The 16,212-nt window shown below is 40.0% G+C and overlaps 1 protein-coding gene across 1 annotated transcript in view; it reads left to right on the top strand.

Annotated features, from left to right (window-relative positions):
* Positions 1–9,362, top strand: part of CUL3 (cullin 3) — a 53,119-nt gene extending 43,757 nt beyond the window's left edge. The window contains exons 13-16 of the mRNA XM_032193062.1: positions 826–960; positions 6,141–6,327; positions 8,047–8,192; positions 8,883–9,362. Of these exons, the coding sequence (XP_032048953.1) occupies positions 826–960; positions 6,141–6,327; positions 8,047–8,192; positions 8,883–9,014 (600 nt within the window). The 3' untranslated portion in view covers positions 9,015–9,362. The remainder of the gene's footprint in view (positions 1–825; positions 961–6,140; positions 6,328–8,046; positions 8,193–8,882) is intronic.
* Positions 9,363–16,212: the final 6,850 nt, after the last annotated feature.

Here is a 16,212-nt window from a genome sequence, read left to right on the forward strand (position 1 = left end):
CCTCATGGAAAAATAGTAATATTTTTTTCTTTTAGGAAGCTCAGTGTTCTGATTTTTTGGCTGTTACTTTTTTCACTAAATCAGTCAAAAGTGAAATTAAATTTGTTTATCTTTAGAATAATTCCTGTTAATGTGGAAAAAGAACTGTTAAGCCAAGTCTAGTCTGCTTTTCATGTGCAGAATGCTAGCAACATATACATTTTTTCAAACATTAAAATCTTAATATAGCTTACAGAAGTATAATGCCTAATAGTTGTGTATAGAAGAAAATGCTATGCTAGTGATTTAGACCAGTTCTAAAATACTAAGTTAGATGCAGTTAATGGCATGATGCTAGGGAACAAAGAAGGCAAGGTGAAATTAGAACAAAATTCATACAATACCACATATAAATAACATGTATTTGTGAGGGTGTTAAAATTGTATTACTGTAGGACAGACATTGTGGTGATTTTGATGATGATATGAGTAAGAAAACTGGAGGTTGCTCAGGTAGTGGAACAGGTGCCCAGAGAGGCTGTGGAGTCTCCATCCTTAAAGGTGCTTGATATTTGACTGGACACACCCCTGAGCATCTTGTTCCAGATGGCCTGGCTTTGAGCTCGACCATGCAACATACAGAGGTGCCTTCAGGCTAAAAAAAAATCCACTCTTATAATAAGACAGCTCCTGGAGAGAGATTCTGGTTATGCCACCAGGCAAGTGCAGTTCTATCACTTGTGTAGACTGCTCTCTGGGATAAGTTTCATATAACTTCCATCTTGCTGAGGTAACATATTTTAGAGGGAAAAACAATCTAACGCTAGTTTTGTGTTTTTAAAACAGGAAGATGGCTCGGAGGTTGGTGTAGGAGGTGCCCAAGTAACTGGCTCAAATACGCGGAAGCACATATTGCAAGTCTCCACTTTCCAAATGACAATATTAATGCTCTTTAACAACAGAGAAAAATATACCTTTGAGGTAAGAATTGTGTTTTTCTCACCTGATTTTTAAATAACTGCTTTAGGTCTTCTTGCCCTCTTCAATAAAAGATATGAAGAGCAGGTGTCTCTCATTCCACTGGAGTGTGGGTCAGGCCAATAAATACAGGAGGAGATGAGCACCAGTGCTGTCCGGCAGACACTCCTGGGGGACGATACTGGGAACAGAAGTTTTAAGGAAAGTTGAAGGGGGTTGTGAGTGAGGTAATTCCTCAACCACAGAGCTATAGAAAAGCTGTAACCAGAATGCAGCAGGTGGCTCTCCTTTCTCATTTTCCTTGAGGAACTGTATCTAGAGGTCCAGTGGTGCAGATGGTTTTGTATCCTTGCTTTTTAAACACTGAAGTTCTTAACTTGGCTAGCTAGAGCAAGCTGTAGGGCTAATCAAAGAACTCTCGTTCCTTCTCTGACCTGGTGAACCAGAAAAGACAATGAGGAAGTTCCACGTAGCTCCCTAGCAGGGAGGCTGGGGGGTCATTTCTGGGAAGGGTTGAAATGATCAGCTGATGAAAAATGGTGGAGAATGCTGTGGGAGTGGAGGAGGATCCTGTGCTTTGAGACTTGAGCATTGTATTGTTAGACAATAGTATCTGCCAATTAGTAGTTCTAGGTATTTTCTTTGGTTTGAGAGAGCATTGGAAGCCTTGAAAAGCAGTTAGGGGTGCAGCTTGAAGTTAAGGGGTTTCTCAGTTTTTTTTTTTTGTTGGCTTTGGATTGTGCCATGCATGGTACTCACCTGCCTGTTTGCTTGGAGTTTGCTTTTCAGCTTTTTTGGCGTACTCCCAGGCTACTAATGCAGGACGTTTCTTTAAACAGTTGGGGGAGGAAGGCAGCATTTCCAAAGAGACTCTTAAATACTTCTCATAGTTTGCAAAAGATTATTTGGGGGACAGAAAGTTCTGTGTGCTGTGCAATGCATCACAGGAGCATTACAGCTCTGAGTACTGCTGCCGAATATTGAACTGGTAGAGGACTTAACAGCTGGGTTCACAGCTTGTTTTTCCTTGTTGAAATTGGGCCGGTAGCTCTATTATTTTACAAAATTACAGGCTTTATAAATAGCAGAGCTCATCTATATATGAATAAATAACAGTTGGTAGTGTCATGAAAAAATACATTTAAATATGTGCTCTAAATTATAGTCCGTTTTACTTAGAGCAGATGGTAGAGAGCTGTGTCCTCAAGTTTTTAGGTTTTGTTTTTTCCCTTGTTTAGGTGTTCTTAAGTCATTTCATTGTGTCACCCTGTAACTAAAACACTAAGAAGGCACTCTTGTTTTGTTTGGTTTCTTTGGAGAAGTACGTGGGAGTTGTCTTTAACTCCAGCCAGAAAAGCTTATGAAAACCTAAGGATGGATTAAAATTTTATCTTTGTTCGTTGATTATTGAATACCATCATTAATTATCGAGTGCTGGGCATATCCTATTGCTTTGTCATATCAAACCAGTGCTTTTACTGTGACAATAATGTGAGATGTGCATTGTGCAGTGCTCGAGTAAGCATGGAAGCATTTTTGATCTGCAAGTGTTTCTGAAAATTCAGATCTGGACAACTTAGTTTGAAGTTGGTTTTGCTTTTGGGTAGACTTTGCTGTTTTGTTCGTGTTCTGTGTTAATTCTATTAATTAGAAACTTAGTAAGAGCATCACAGTAATCCTAACAGCCATTAACCCATGATTGTAAAATGAGATAATGATGATGAAAAATTATGCATAAGATTTTACAGAAAATTAAAGGATCGTTACATAGCACAATTCCTTTCTAAAAATGTATGCAGGTCTTGTATTGCTGTATGGTAAGGATTTGTGTACGTATGCAGAAGAACCAGTGGCCGTATGGGCCTAGCTTTACCTTACTCACCTCTAAGGATATTCACACAGGCCTTCAAAGCTTGCTCACATTTCATTCAATTCAGTTTCTTCTAATGAAGTGTCATGTATTACTCAGCATTTTTTCTGCTCAAGTTTACAGTACAGCTCAATGTTTTAAAGGGTGAAATGCACATCTTCCTCATCAAAAATGAGGGGAAAATATTTGGTACTTACTTTATCTTTGGGCTTAACAAACACAAAATATAGGTGCCACTATAGTAGAAGTAAAGCTGGTGGATACTAACAAAAATGAGATGTTAGCACTTAAAACTGACTTGACTGTTTTCTCTCTTGCTGATCTCTGCTTTGGAAGAGTTATGAGTTGAAGTCTGTATAAATAAAAGATCTTCTTAGTTTGTCTTTTTCTCGTAATTTCAACAACATGACTTTTTTCCTTTTAATTTCCTTCTGCACTTTTTCTTTCTATCAGGAAACTTTCTTCTTGTGTAGAACTGGACAGAGGCCATGCCTAAAATAATCTCTTCTGTAGTCTCCAGATAAGGCTCACTTGGTAATGTTTTTACAAGTGAAATTGTGTAATAGGTACTGCTCTTGTGCACAGCTCAATTATTGTCTTTAAAATAAAGCATTTTTGGAGATGGAAGGGAAACCACTGTACATTTTCCACTGTGTTACATCAAATGTAGAAAAGTGTCTAGAAAAATGATATGCCACAGACGGAAGGAAAAAGAGTGCAGCAGCATCTGTTATCCCCATTCTATTCAGAGCCACATTTTTATACAACTTGAACTTTTTGCCTTCTGGGGGACTATATTGCAGTGCAATTCTTTCTTGTTTTTTATTTTTAAGCTTGCTTATTAATGCAAGCAAATCATTTCAGAATTTGTGGCTGAATTGGAATGCTACAATGTGAAATAAAATAAATACAAAGTGGTTAGTATAAAGATCTTCAGTGTCAAAAAACCTCAAATTTCATTTTATCTCCTTGTTTTTTAATTATATTTTTTCCATCACAAGCAGGGAATATATTTATTGTAGAAACAACTTAATTTTGAAAAGATTACTTTTAGCTCGTGATCAGAAACCAGAGTTTGGAAACCTGCGTATTGCAGGCATGATCTTTCTTCTAGGCTAAATTTGGTTTATAGCCTCAAGGCTTTACATTTACCTAAGTCCTAAAATCTGAGTGCTGCTTTCCTTTGGTTAGTTGAGTTTATGCTGATCCACTTCAGTAACAATTTTTGTTGTGACCATCTGAAGGATTTTTTTTTTTAATTCTGCAGCGTGCTGAATCTGTAAAAATCTGTGAAGGTGACTATTTTTTAAAATAAAGCAACAAATGCAGTAACTTGGCTCTTCACAAGTAACTTAAAGTTGCTGATAATAGCAAATAATTAAAATGTGGGTGCACATTGATAGGATTTCCTGATCATCCAAAAGCAGTAGGTATCAAAAAATTCTGAGATCTGATCGTTTTTGACTTACTGAATTTTTACAAAACTCATTCAAAAGAATTTAAAATCATGTGCAAAAATGCAATTTCGCATAACTTTACATGAAGTCAGCATTGCACATGTAATACTGGGTCTGTAGGTGAAAAATAAGGCTTGTTCTCTGCCTGAGCTCTGCTGAGATCTGATCGATGCTGAATGTGAAAGGCCAGTGTACTCAAATTGTTCTTATTGCCTGTTGTCAGTGGTGGATGACCACACAAGACCAGATTTTATTTTTTTAACGTGAGTACACAAAAGAAATAACATCATTTAATAGAACTGAGTTATACGTGACAAGAAAGTCAAACTTCAAAGAACCCAAGTTCTTTACAAGTCTTCAAACACTGGGAGTTCTTGGACCTGTTTTTAGCTTGGTGGTCGTCAATTTGACTTGTGTGCTGTGAGAATGGGGAATTCCTGGGGACAACAGAATAGCTGGATGCTGCTCCTAGAACTGATGATGGGGAAGCTGGGCAAGTGACAGCTCTTGTAGCCAGTTACAGGCCTGTGATGCTTAGTTTTCTGTTTGGTAGCTTAGTCTTTAGCTGCTAGATGTCCCTCGAGAGTCTGAATGAGAATGTGGAATTAGGAGATGCTTGGGGTTTACTCAAAACTATGAAAAAGAAGAAAATGCAGATAAGTCTATAATGAATGGAAGCTCAGTAAATGAGTTAAATCTGAGGAAGCAGAAGCAGTTGGCCTGCTCATGAAGCATTTTAAGATGTCACTGCAGCTTTTCAGTACTTATAGGGGACTTACAAAAAAGATGGAGAGCAACTTTTTGCTCAGGCAGATAGGACAAGGGGGAGTGGTTTTAAACTAAAAGAGGGGAGACTTAGATCTAGGGAGGAAATTCTTCACCCAGAGGGTGGTGAGGCACTGGATCAGGTTATCCAGAGAAGCTGTGGATGCCCAATCCCTGGAGGTGTTCAGAACCAGGTTGGACAAGGCCCTGGGCAACCTGATCTAGTGGGTGGCGTCCCTGCCCAGGGCAGGAGGGTTGGAAGTAGGGGATCTTTAAGGTCCCATCCAACCCAAGCCGTTCTGTGATTCTAGGATCATTCTGCATCCCGTGTATTTTGCTTACTGACTCATAACAGGCGACTTACCTAACTATGGCTCTCGCCTGAATTCTGAAGAATGCTAAGAGAGGTATAAAAAGTTATGACAATTGTTTTTATTAAGACCTTCTACAAAGTTCTTACCTTTGCACTCTTCTGTGTTTCGCCTCTAGAAGTTGCAGCTGAGGGCATGTGGGCTGTAAATAAATTGTTTCAGGTTATTCACAAAGGAGGTGCAGCTAATCTGGAGCACTTCTCTGTTACTCTGAAACAGGACCTTGCTTGCTTCCATTAGTCAGGATCTTGTTTTCAGCAGAGGCGCTGACTGAGAATGCAATTACACAGTTCTTCATCAGGACTGCTCGCGAACAGCACGTGTTTTCTATCGCTGACGGAGTTACTTAGAAGCTTTGATTTCATTCTGGTCAGTTGGTCAGTGACTATTGGAGACAGAGAACAAATCCCTTCAGCTTTCTTAAAAAAAAAAAAAAAAAAAAAAAAAAAAACACTTTAGTGAAATGTAACAGCTGGTTATTCTTTTCTTTGTGTGTGTTTTCAGCTTATGGTAACTGTACTTTGATTCATGTGGATTATTTTGCTTGGTACACGTTGAGACTTTGTTCATGAATTCTCACCTGCCAAGCCCTACAGCTGTCAAAGTACTACTATTTTGCGGGCTTGAAGATGGACCTTTTAAGTAGTCAGCGTTGTTGTTTGTAAAATGTGATGCTTATTTCTGCACTGGCTGTAAACTGATCAGGATATTTTTCTTCAGGAAATTCAACAAGAAACTGATATCCCCGAAAGAGAACTGGTTAGAGCCCTTCAGTCACTTGCTTGTGGCAAACCAACACAACGTGTTCTCACGAAAGAGCCCAAGTCAAAAGAAATAGAAAATGGTCATATATTTACAGTGAATGATCAGTTCACGTCTAAACTACACAGAGTCAAGATTCAGACGGGTAAGTGGATCTTTATATGCTGTCTTGTCCCCCAGACTGCCTTAAAGCCTACAATTCTTTTGCAGGCTCACTGTTCATAGAAGTAAAAGGAAGCAAGGAATATTTTTTTTTTGATGAGTAGTTGCATCAAAACAAGAATTTAAATAAGAAGAGTAAGGAAGTTATGATTGAGCTTATTGTTTTTCAAAATTTGTAGTTCTCTTTTAAAAGGGAAATTCAAATTAAATAATAAAAATATCAGACCACTGACTTTGTTAAAAAAAAAAAAAAAAAAAAAAACCTGCCTCAGATGTGTAAGCTATTGTACTGCTGTGAAATTGAGTGGCATTTTTGTCACATGATACATTTATTTGCATGTACCAAATGCTGAAATGTCTTAGAGTGATGATTTGAGTGGAAGTTAACAGATGAGAGAAAGGAGTCGGTGTGGTACCACTTCACTAGCTCACCAAAGCGCTGGTTTATGCTGTGCAGAAGTAATGCTGATATCTTTTGTCTAGGAGGCTCTCTAGAAATGGTTTCTGGTTTGTAGTATCGCTGTAGATGCACTTCAAAATGTTTTGCAAAATAATTTCCTGATTTTTAGTACATAAGAAAACATTTTCTGACTTGGTAGGTCTTGGTACGTAAAATACACTGCATTGTGGGCAGTTCAGATGTGTTTTGAGTGCAGCCTTGGTAATTCACACGCTGTTTGTTGCAAGTAATGTAACTGAGCTTCTGCGCAGCATGCTGTGTCCAGGGATGTAGGTGTGTAAAATCCAGTAGTGTGTACCAGTAATTAAACTGTATGTATCCTGCTGTGTAATTGATAGCTAGACTGTCTTCAAATGTATGCAGAGCGCTGTGGTCACAACCCATTTGCCACACTTGGAGTATTTCTCTAGTGAGCAAGAGCACAGTGACTAAATGAGGCTGTTCAGATCCCTGTGGTCAGAGCACTGGCAGAACTGAGCAAAGTTCTGTGACAGCTGTGTTGGAGCTTTGGTTCAGTGCTGCTTTTCTACTTCCTCTGCACAAAGTTCTGTGGATGGGGGATATGGTTTGGGGTTCAAGATGGGTTTAAAGCAAAGTTGATACTTGTGGTTTTAACATAACAAATAGAAGTCTTCTTACTTATATCTACTTAAAAGGGATAAGTACTTGAGGCTTTTGAGTGAAGAAGAGAAGGGAGGACAGTGATAGCAGCGTATTGCTTATACTTGGGCGAAGAGGTAAGAAAAGCTAGACACAAGGGCAGAAATAAAGCATAAATAGAACAGAATACAAAAGAGAATGCAGTTGAATCAAAGAAGATAAACGTTGAACTATTTCTTCTGACTGAAGAAATTTCTAAGTATTGGTTTGTGAAGTAAATTTTCAATCCTTTTTCTGTTTTAATTAGCGTATTATTCACCATACTAAAGAGAAGAATATTTAATGGAATCGTGGGGTTGGGTAGTGCCTGTAAGCAGATTTGAGTACTGCTCAAATTTTAACATAGCAGTAATTAAGTAACACATTGTTATCTTGTCAGTTGCTATCAAAATATGCCAGAAAGTTAATATGTTCTTGGGGCTGCTTTTCATTAATTATATATATATATATATATATATATATGTATTTGAGAATGTGAAAATGCAGGAAAATATAACTTGAATTCTGGATGAAATAAATGAAGTTAACACTTGCACAATGGAATTAAAATTAATTCTGCTGTTTCTTTCTTTTTTCTTGAAGTTGCTGCCAAACAAGGAGAATCTGATCCAGAAAGGAAAGAAACAAGGCAGAAAGTAGATGATGACAGAAAACATGAGATAGAAGCTGCTATAGTTCGGATAATGAAATCTAGAAAGAAGATGCAACACAATGTGCTAGTAGCAGAGGTATGCTTGTACATAGTTCTGATATGGACTTGAAGTTATTTTTGTTCTTCCTTTTGAATTCATGAAAGTTACACCATCCTCCCTAACACTTTCTGAAAGGCTTCTGAGAGATGCTATATTTAATCCATCCATTTTTCACCCCCCCACTGTACATCTAAAGGCATTTAAATCCAAACCCTTCAGTTTAGGGTGTATTCACACGTATATCTAACTTTCCTTCTTCCCTTTAGTGGCATGACAATGTCGTCATATTCCTTGACATACCAATTGGGAATGAGAACCACTGTACTCGATGGTATTTTCTGTTCTGGTCTTGACTGTTGGGTCCAAGCTTGAGAGTCTTGATCTCTTAGAGAGAAAGAGGGAGAGTCCTGCTGCTCTTACCTCCTAAGTTCTGACAGCTTTGCAGATAGGATGCATTTTCCACTCCTGAACTCTTCCGGTTGTGAAACTGAGAGGATTTTCAGGTGGTAACTGCCTTTTTGAGCATCAATACTTGGATTCATACTCAAAAAGGAGCAAGCATCTGATGGAAAAAACTGACAGAAGTGTGCAGGCTGCTTTTTCTGCTTCGTAGTTGTAGCCAGCCTTGCTTATGTACAATTTTATGATTATTTTGGTCAGTTAAGATACTTAACGAGCTTGTTTGCACTGTGATCTTATGTGACTGTTTTTGATCTTACATTTTAGGTAACTCAGCAGCTGAAGGCCCGATTCTTACCAAGTCCAGTTGTTATTAAAAAACGTATTGAAGGACTTATTGAGAGAGAATATTTGGCACGAACACCTGAGGATCGCAAAGTATACACTTACGTAGCATAAAATGCATTCAGAAAATTTGATTTATTCTTGGACTATACTCTTCGCATGAACTGGGAAGTTCTTTTAAATCATTAATATTAAGACGACCATCTCTTCTATTAAATTACAATACATGTTCTAGACCGTTCAGATCAAGCCTTTTACTCCTTTTGAGAGTTTTCAACATCAATTGATTGAGCTTCAGGCTTTTCAACGTTATCCCTGTAGAGATCATCCTTACAATTCTTTGGGAAAATGTGAATGTGCCGCGTTTGTTTTCAATACTGTATGAAAACAGAAAAATAAAAACAAATTTAGAAAATACAGCTCATTAAAAAATAATAAAATTGTTGGAATTTCATTTCCCCAGATCTTCAGTGTTGATGTAAATGTGTTTCTGTAGTGTTGCTTAGCACTTCGCGCATTGTATAAGTTGGGTTTAAAAAAAAAAAACACAACTGGTAAGGCAAAAATCCCAGTTATATTGCTCTGCTTCAAATGTTTCTTTAACTAGCCATGTTTAATTTAAATACTTGGTAATTTTTTGAAGACCCAAGAATACAACTTGAGCATGTTTCACTCTTCCAGCTGCACTCACTGTTGTTTGAACAACATGAATCAGGAACTTCTGGGGGTTCAGAAAAGACCATAATAAGTTTGGCTTTCCCTTCTGTAATTTGAGTTCTTCTAAATTAAACTCTATATTGATTAGGTTTGTTCTGGTTTCTTTATAGGAAAAAGGAAAAGATTTTAGTGTGTATAAACTGTATAATAATTTTTGCTGTTGTACTCACTGCTGATGGTGGATTGTACAGGGCGATGTTTTTATTTCACTAAATGTAGACAAAATAAATTTAAAATAAATGGATCTAGTGTACACAAACAACTCAAGTGTGTTAGAGTACAGGAATGGCAATTTTTGGAACTAAATGCTGTCCTCTGGGGAAACACATTGGGATTATATTTTGTCAGTTAATATCATAGATGGATTTGTAGCCCCAGGGTTTCCCATCATAAGTACATACTTCAGGAGATTAAAGTGAAGCCAGCGCACACTATTTGTTTTTAAAAATGAATTTTAATCATGCAATAAAAGATTGTTACTATATTGAAACTTCCAGTTCTTAAACTAAAGCTTTTTTCCTTCTTCTGAGTATGCTGCAAAAATAGATTTAAAATTGCAGTTCAGTGATGTCACTGTTCTCACAGAATGGGTTGGAAGTGTGCATTGTACCGCAGAGTTTTATTAAACTCTATTTCTAACATTGCAATGTGCATATTACACAGTTTCTCTGCTGTAACTGTTTTAATTCAATATATTTTGGGGGGAGAGGGACAGTCAGGTTGTTTTTATCCGTAGGTACTGAAAAATACATTTAGTGGGCTTCCCAAAATGTGGAGCTGGAGTCGAAACACAAGAAATTGGTTGTAGATCATTAAGGTACTGCCAGAGTATTTCTTGACCAGCTGTATTAAACAAATACAGTGTTGTATTTATTTCATATCAATTCAGTTGAGTATTTTTCATAATGCGCCCCCAATTTCACCCTTCTCTACAGCCTTTTAAGATACAAAGCTGGTCTGTTTTCAGTGGTAGGATGTTCTAAGGAGGAGGACAGGAATTGGCTTCGTTTTAGCCCGATTAAATGATTAAATTCCAAGGCTTTTTTTTTTTAAAAAAAAAAAAAAAAAAAAACTTCGCCAAGGTTGACTGCATTAAAAACAAACAAACAAAAAAAACTTTCCCCCAATCCCATGATAAACTTTGAAGTAATGAGGGGGGAGGTGACTGGAGAGCTTACCTGCCATTGCTCATCACGGATCTAGCTAGGCCATCAGTGGTAAAAATGGATTTGGTGGCTGTTACTAAAATGCCTGTGTCTGTACAGTATCTGCAGAGCTTCAATTGATGATGCTTTTTTCCACTAACATTAGAAATATAATAATTGTTTAGTTGCGGTACCAGTACTAAATACAGGGTTGTATGACAGTCTGGTTTTGGATTGTCTTAAATTATGAGAAGAATCTCCCTCAAAATGTGGCTGGCTCTTCCATGTATCGGTATAAAGGCTTTCTTTTCTGCAGGTCTTAATCTTTAATAGCATTGCTGTTGTGACAGTTGCCTGTCAACACTTTCACAAGTGCTTTTCAGAGAGGAGTGAGTTCACAGCCTTTCCCTGTGGTTTAGAGATGTTCACGGTGCTGTCCCTGACAGTAGGGCTTGATCCTTGGTGGTGCAATTGTAACTGTGCTGTGTGTCAGCTGAAGCTTTTTGCCTCTGGTTGCTTTTAGCAGGCATGGGATTTGGAGTCGTGAGCCTGAATGTTACAGCTGTAGAACCGTGTTTAAGGGCTGGCTGGCTGGGATTGACTGAGAGAGAGAAATTTTTTTGGCCACTTACGTGTGCAGGAGTGTTGCTAAAGGAGTAACAGATGGTGATAGCTGTCTTCCCATACAAATACTGCAGTGTAGTTTCCATTTTAAATCTAATAGAGCCTTGAAGAACTAATTATTCAGGAAAGGATTTCTGCTCAGGTCACCTTTTAGAGATGTCTTTACCATTGAACAACCAGACTGTGATACCAGGGGCTGACCAAAAGATGAAAATGTGAAAAATGTGATCAAAGCCCTCTGAACAAGACATCACCGGGGCTCTGCTGAAGGTGAGTTTGATGCCTGTACCTTTACGCTGTGTACGTGAGTGAGATTTCTTCTACAGTCCAGAGCAGAACCCTGCTTGTCCTTACCTAACTTCACTTTTTTCTTCCTCTCTTAACCTGCATTTAAAATTTATCTGTAATTTTTTTAAAAGTAGGCTTGCATAGTCATAAGTACAAGTAATTATATACTTTGTTGACTTTGGATTAATGTGCAGTCAAATGCTGTAGCAATGTAAAATTAACGTGGAGTTCACTTTTCAAAGTTCTGAAAAATCAGGCTTTGAGTCGTATTTATTGTTATTGAAGGTACGTACATAGACACCCTTATTTTTAAGGGTTGAGATCACACTTCACTTACCATTGTGCAAGACTATCCTATTTATGCCTGATTTTTTGTTCTTTTCAGCTGGCTAGCTAGCTACCTTTTGAGCTAGCTACTCTTGAATGAAATGTCTCTCCTCACCCCTGTGATAAAGCCAAACTTTGCTCTGAGAATCTTAAAAGCTTTCGCTGTGCTCTTCAGTTCTGGTCTATGAGAATTTGGCAGCTGCTGGGTAGCAGATACATGGCAGTGCAGCCTGTCACCATCTGGCCTTGTCCAATGCAGCAAAAACTGGGACTACTCGTGAGCTCAGGATGCATGTCCGAAACTGTCCGGAACCTGCCTGGCTTGATCTAAACGATCTAAAGCTCCTTCATTATTGTGCACAGTGGCTAAAGGCAAGGTGGGCTCTGATCGTTAGCTTCCAGATCTGTGGGGTGCTTGAGGGTTAGGAGGAGGATTTGCCAGTCTGGAGCTACACTCCTCGTAGTGCTTAGAGCTGATCAGGGGCATTGGCTTCTCTTACCTATATTGAAATTCATTTCTGTAAATATTCATTCAGGTATCTCGGATAGTAAATGAAATAACCAATGCGTTCAATCTGAAGTATGTGTTCAAGCTCCTGTTTCCTGCGATATGTCCTGTGCAAAGTCTGTAAAACACAGAACTTGATAACACGTCCAGCTGTGAAAGCTGCATAAAAGAACAGGAGGGTAATCTGTGTGCCTTGGGGTGTAGGGACGTGTTTGTGGGATGTGCCCACAACTGGGTTGAATGTTCTGACTCTCGGATGGCTTTGTCTGCCTTTTAACCTTGTGTGTGCTGTGGCAGAAATGAGTAGAAAGTGTAGAGGTGCATTTTTAAATAGAAACAGTGGCACACCTTTCGTTGTCTAGCAAATGGCTGTGATGAACCAGTGCTAAGCAACAGCAGGCCTGTCAGCACAGCCTGTCTCAGATTTCTGTGCTCTGGTGGTGTCCTTCAGCAGGGCTGCTGCTCAGAGGGTGGCTGCCCCTCCAGCAGGTCTCCCCGGCTGCGCTGGGCTTCGGCCGCTTCGGTGCGACCTTGCTGCTGTGACCGGGTTCTTCCTGCGCCTCGCAGGATGCTGCTGCTTTGGTGCATGCTGAGCTTGTGCAGCAGCCCCACTTCTGTCAGGGTCCTGCTCTTGTCTTGGTTTCTTCAGTTCCCTGAAACCACGGTGTTGATGGGCAGTGAGCCTGTCTGTGCAGGCTGGTGCACTTCACACCACTGAGATGAGCGACTGTGGGTCAGAAAAGAAATCGCGTCTGCACTAACAGCAGGGATGCTTTATTACCTATGCTTCTTCCTGCAGCTCCCCCCCTCTTCCCCCAAAACTTGGCTTTTATACTGAGCCACGAGCACAGCAGATGCTGAGGAAGCCTCTGTCCCTGACGACTGCTGCTCCGCTCCTGATGAATCCTATGGGTGCTGGCGGAGTGCTGCCACGCTCAGAGGGGACGGACCCCAGCATCTCCCCCCCCCCCCCCCCCCCATGTTTTTATCTATTTCTTTCAATTTTTCTGTTTTCCTTTTTTAACTGAAGCTCTGTTAAACACCCTGTGACATCCCCGATCAGCTGTTTTTACAGTGTCCAACTCAAAACTTCCAAGAATGAATTTTGATGTTTCAGAATGGATGGGGTCAGGACAAGCAACTTCCCTTCCCACGTAACGTGAGCTGCTTGAGGACTAAGCAAAGAAGAACTGGGAGTTACGTATGCAAGGTCAGGTGATAAAACAAAACAACACTGGGTATGGAAAAGCAATCTGAAAATTGTGAATTTTCAGTCTAGCCATGGGACATGCACTTAAGTTATAGTGCCAGCTTTTCTTCCTTGAATGTTTCTTGCAAGCTGAAAAAGTTTCAGTGGAATCCAAAGGCACCAGAAAAAGTTGGAATTATTGGACAGTGATGAATATATTTATTGCGCTTGTTTCTTGTTTTTCCCTTCTAACTAGTATAACCTTCTCTTTGGCTGTGTTACGGGGTTGGGGTGGACTATACGACATAGCAAGTGACCCCTGTGCACCGTTAACTTGGGCTGGGGGTTAAGGGAACAAGAACAATAGTAAGGAGCCTTGTCTAGACTGCAGTCCTGGTGCCTCCAGCTCTGTTCCAGCAGCAGCTCTGCAGATCCATGGTATGACAGTGCTCGGGCTCGCCAGCAGCAGCCTTCATAAGGGAGCCCCTCAGCACCCCTCTCATGGAAACAGGGGAGGGATTTATCCCTCCCAAAAGGAATATTTCTCCACCTCTTGGAAATGTACAGTGATCTCCTGTTCATGTTTCACGTTCCCTGAGTTATTTTAATTATTAACTCAGTTTTTTGCAGCATACATTTAACATTAAGCGTAGCGTTGGGCAAAATCACACGTAGTGGTTTTGTTGCAGAGGTGGTGTCAGAGGAGAACAGCATCAGGCAGTGGCAAATAACTGCTCGATGCCTTGGGAAAACTCACTGGGTGCTGTCTGAGAGCTAGGGGCAGCACTAATATGCTAAGCAGAAGTACTGAGAACAAAGGTACCCACTGGTTTCTCTAACACCAAGCTTTTGTAAGATCTTTTTTTATAATTTATAAGTTTCACATGAACAGAGCTATGATAACAGCAAGCTGACCAACACCATAGCTGTGGTTTGATTATGGGTCATAGTCTTGCCTGGCCAAAATGCTTCCCAAAATCTGTAGGAGTTATCCCAAGTCCCAGGTTGCATGGTTTAGTGCTGGGTGTTCAGTGAAAAGAGATCTAAGTTACTTGTTCCCTTGGAGTATATAATACATATATATATATATATATATATATAATGGCTGCTCATCGTGCTCCTCGGCCCAGGCTGGGAATTGCATGCTTCTGGGGAAGCAGATTTCACAAAGACCATGTACCCTGACTCTAGAAGCCTTCATTCAAATCAGGCCCACTGCCAGTCGAGTCTGAGCTGGGACCCTGGTGAAGGAGCCCTGCATGTGCTTGTTTGGCTTAGTCCATCTGCTGTGGATATACATAATATCGATGTGGAATAAGATTTTACACTCAATCTGCTCAGGTAATAATGCCTGAATTATTAAATTAGAAATGGAAAAGCAAGAAAGAAATGAAATTCTAGCTAGGAAGTGGCAAATAGAAAGCAACGACTGAAAGCACATTTCAAAGGTGTGTAATATAGCTCCAGATTCTCGAATCGTTCTGCTTCTGTGCTTTAAGCTTTTCCTTTGTTAGCTCCAGTAAGAACTGTGCTCTGAAAATCCAGTGTAGATGTTGTCTTACTGCCCACGACAATTATGCTCTTTCCCTATGTGGGCTGTTAGCGTTATCTCTTTTTTTTTTTTTTTTTTTCCTGGTGTTTTTTCTCTTGTTTTTAATCTTAGTTATTTATTAATTTCATTAGGGTGGTACCCCGAGCCCCAGCACTGATTATAATGTATTTATCCTGTATATGCAAGACACAGCATTGGCTCTTGCTTTAAGGAGCTTATTGTATTTATATCTAGTATGAATTTATTTTTTACAAACTTTGAAATTAAGCCAAGTGTTTAAGGGACAGAAAGCTACTAAAGCTTCAAGGAAAAAGGGAACAGAGAATAGGTCTCCAGCCATACTGGGAACTCATCTGTTGAAGGCTCTAGCCCTTGCTGTGTGCTGTAACCACCCAGCTTTCACTGTGCAGTCGGCCGTTCAGAGGCACGCAGTGGCCTTGTCTGTCCTTCATCTGTGTTTCCAAACACCCAGGTCTGAGGCCTGCCAAGGCAAGACTTGTGGGAGAAACTGATACCCAACCACCCCAAGCCAGTCTGCTAAGAGAAGGTACTTAACTGGCACCGCGTGGTGTGGCTGGGGATGCCGAGATGGGGCAGACTTTGCCCAGGTGAGTCTTTGTTCCCCTCCTGCTGCTGAGCACCCAGGGGCATTTCCTCTGGGACAAAGGGACAAAGCCACAAAGGGAAGTCCTCAAAGCAGCATTAGGGCCTGATGCTGCCCTACTGTGCTTCCACACCCTGCCCTTTGTTCGCAGAGTTTGCGAGGGCACGTGCCATATCCCAGCAATGGCTGTTTCTTAGACCTTGTGCACAACTTCTGTGAGTATTTACTGTTGTTTGCTTGGACATTGCTTCGCTTGAAATTCCATTAAAGATGAGGCTAATAATCTCCTGCAGCTCGTCTGTCACAGCATTTGTTATCAACTTAATTAATTATGCAAATCTGCAATTCCAGCGTAGTG

Source organism: Aythya fuligula, chromosome 9 (genome assembly GCF_009819795.1).
Source record: "Aythya fuligula isolate bAytFul2 chromosome 9, bAytFul2.pri, whole genome shotgun sequence".
NCBI classification, from domain to species: Eukaryota; Metazoa; Chordata; class Aves; order Anseriformes; family Anatidae; genus Aythya; species Aythya fuligula.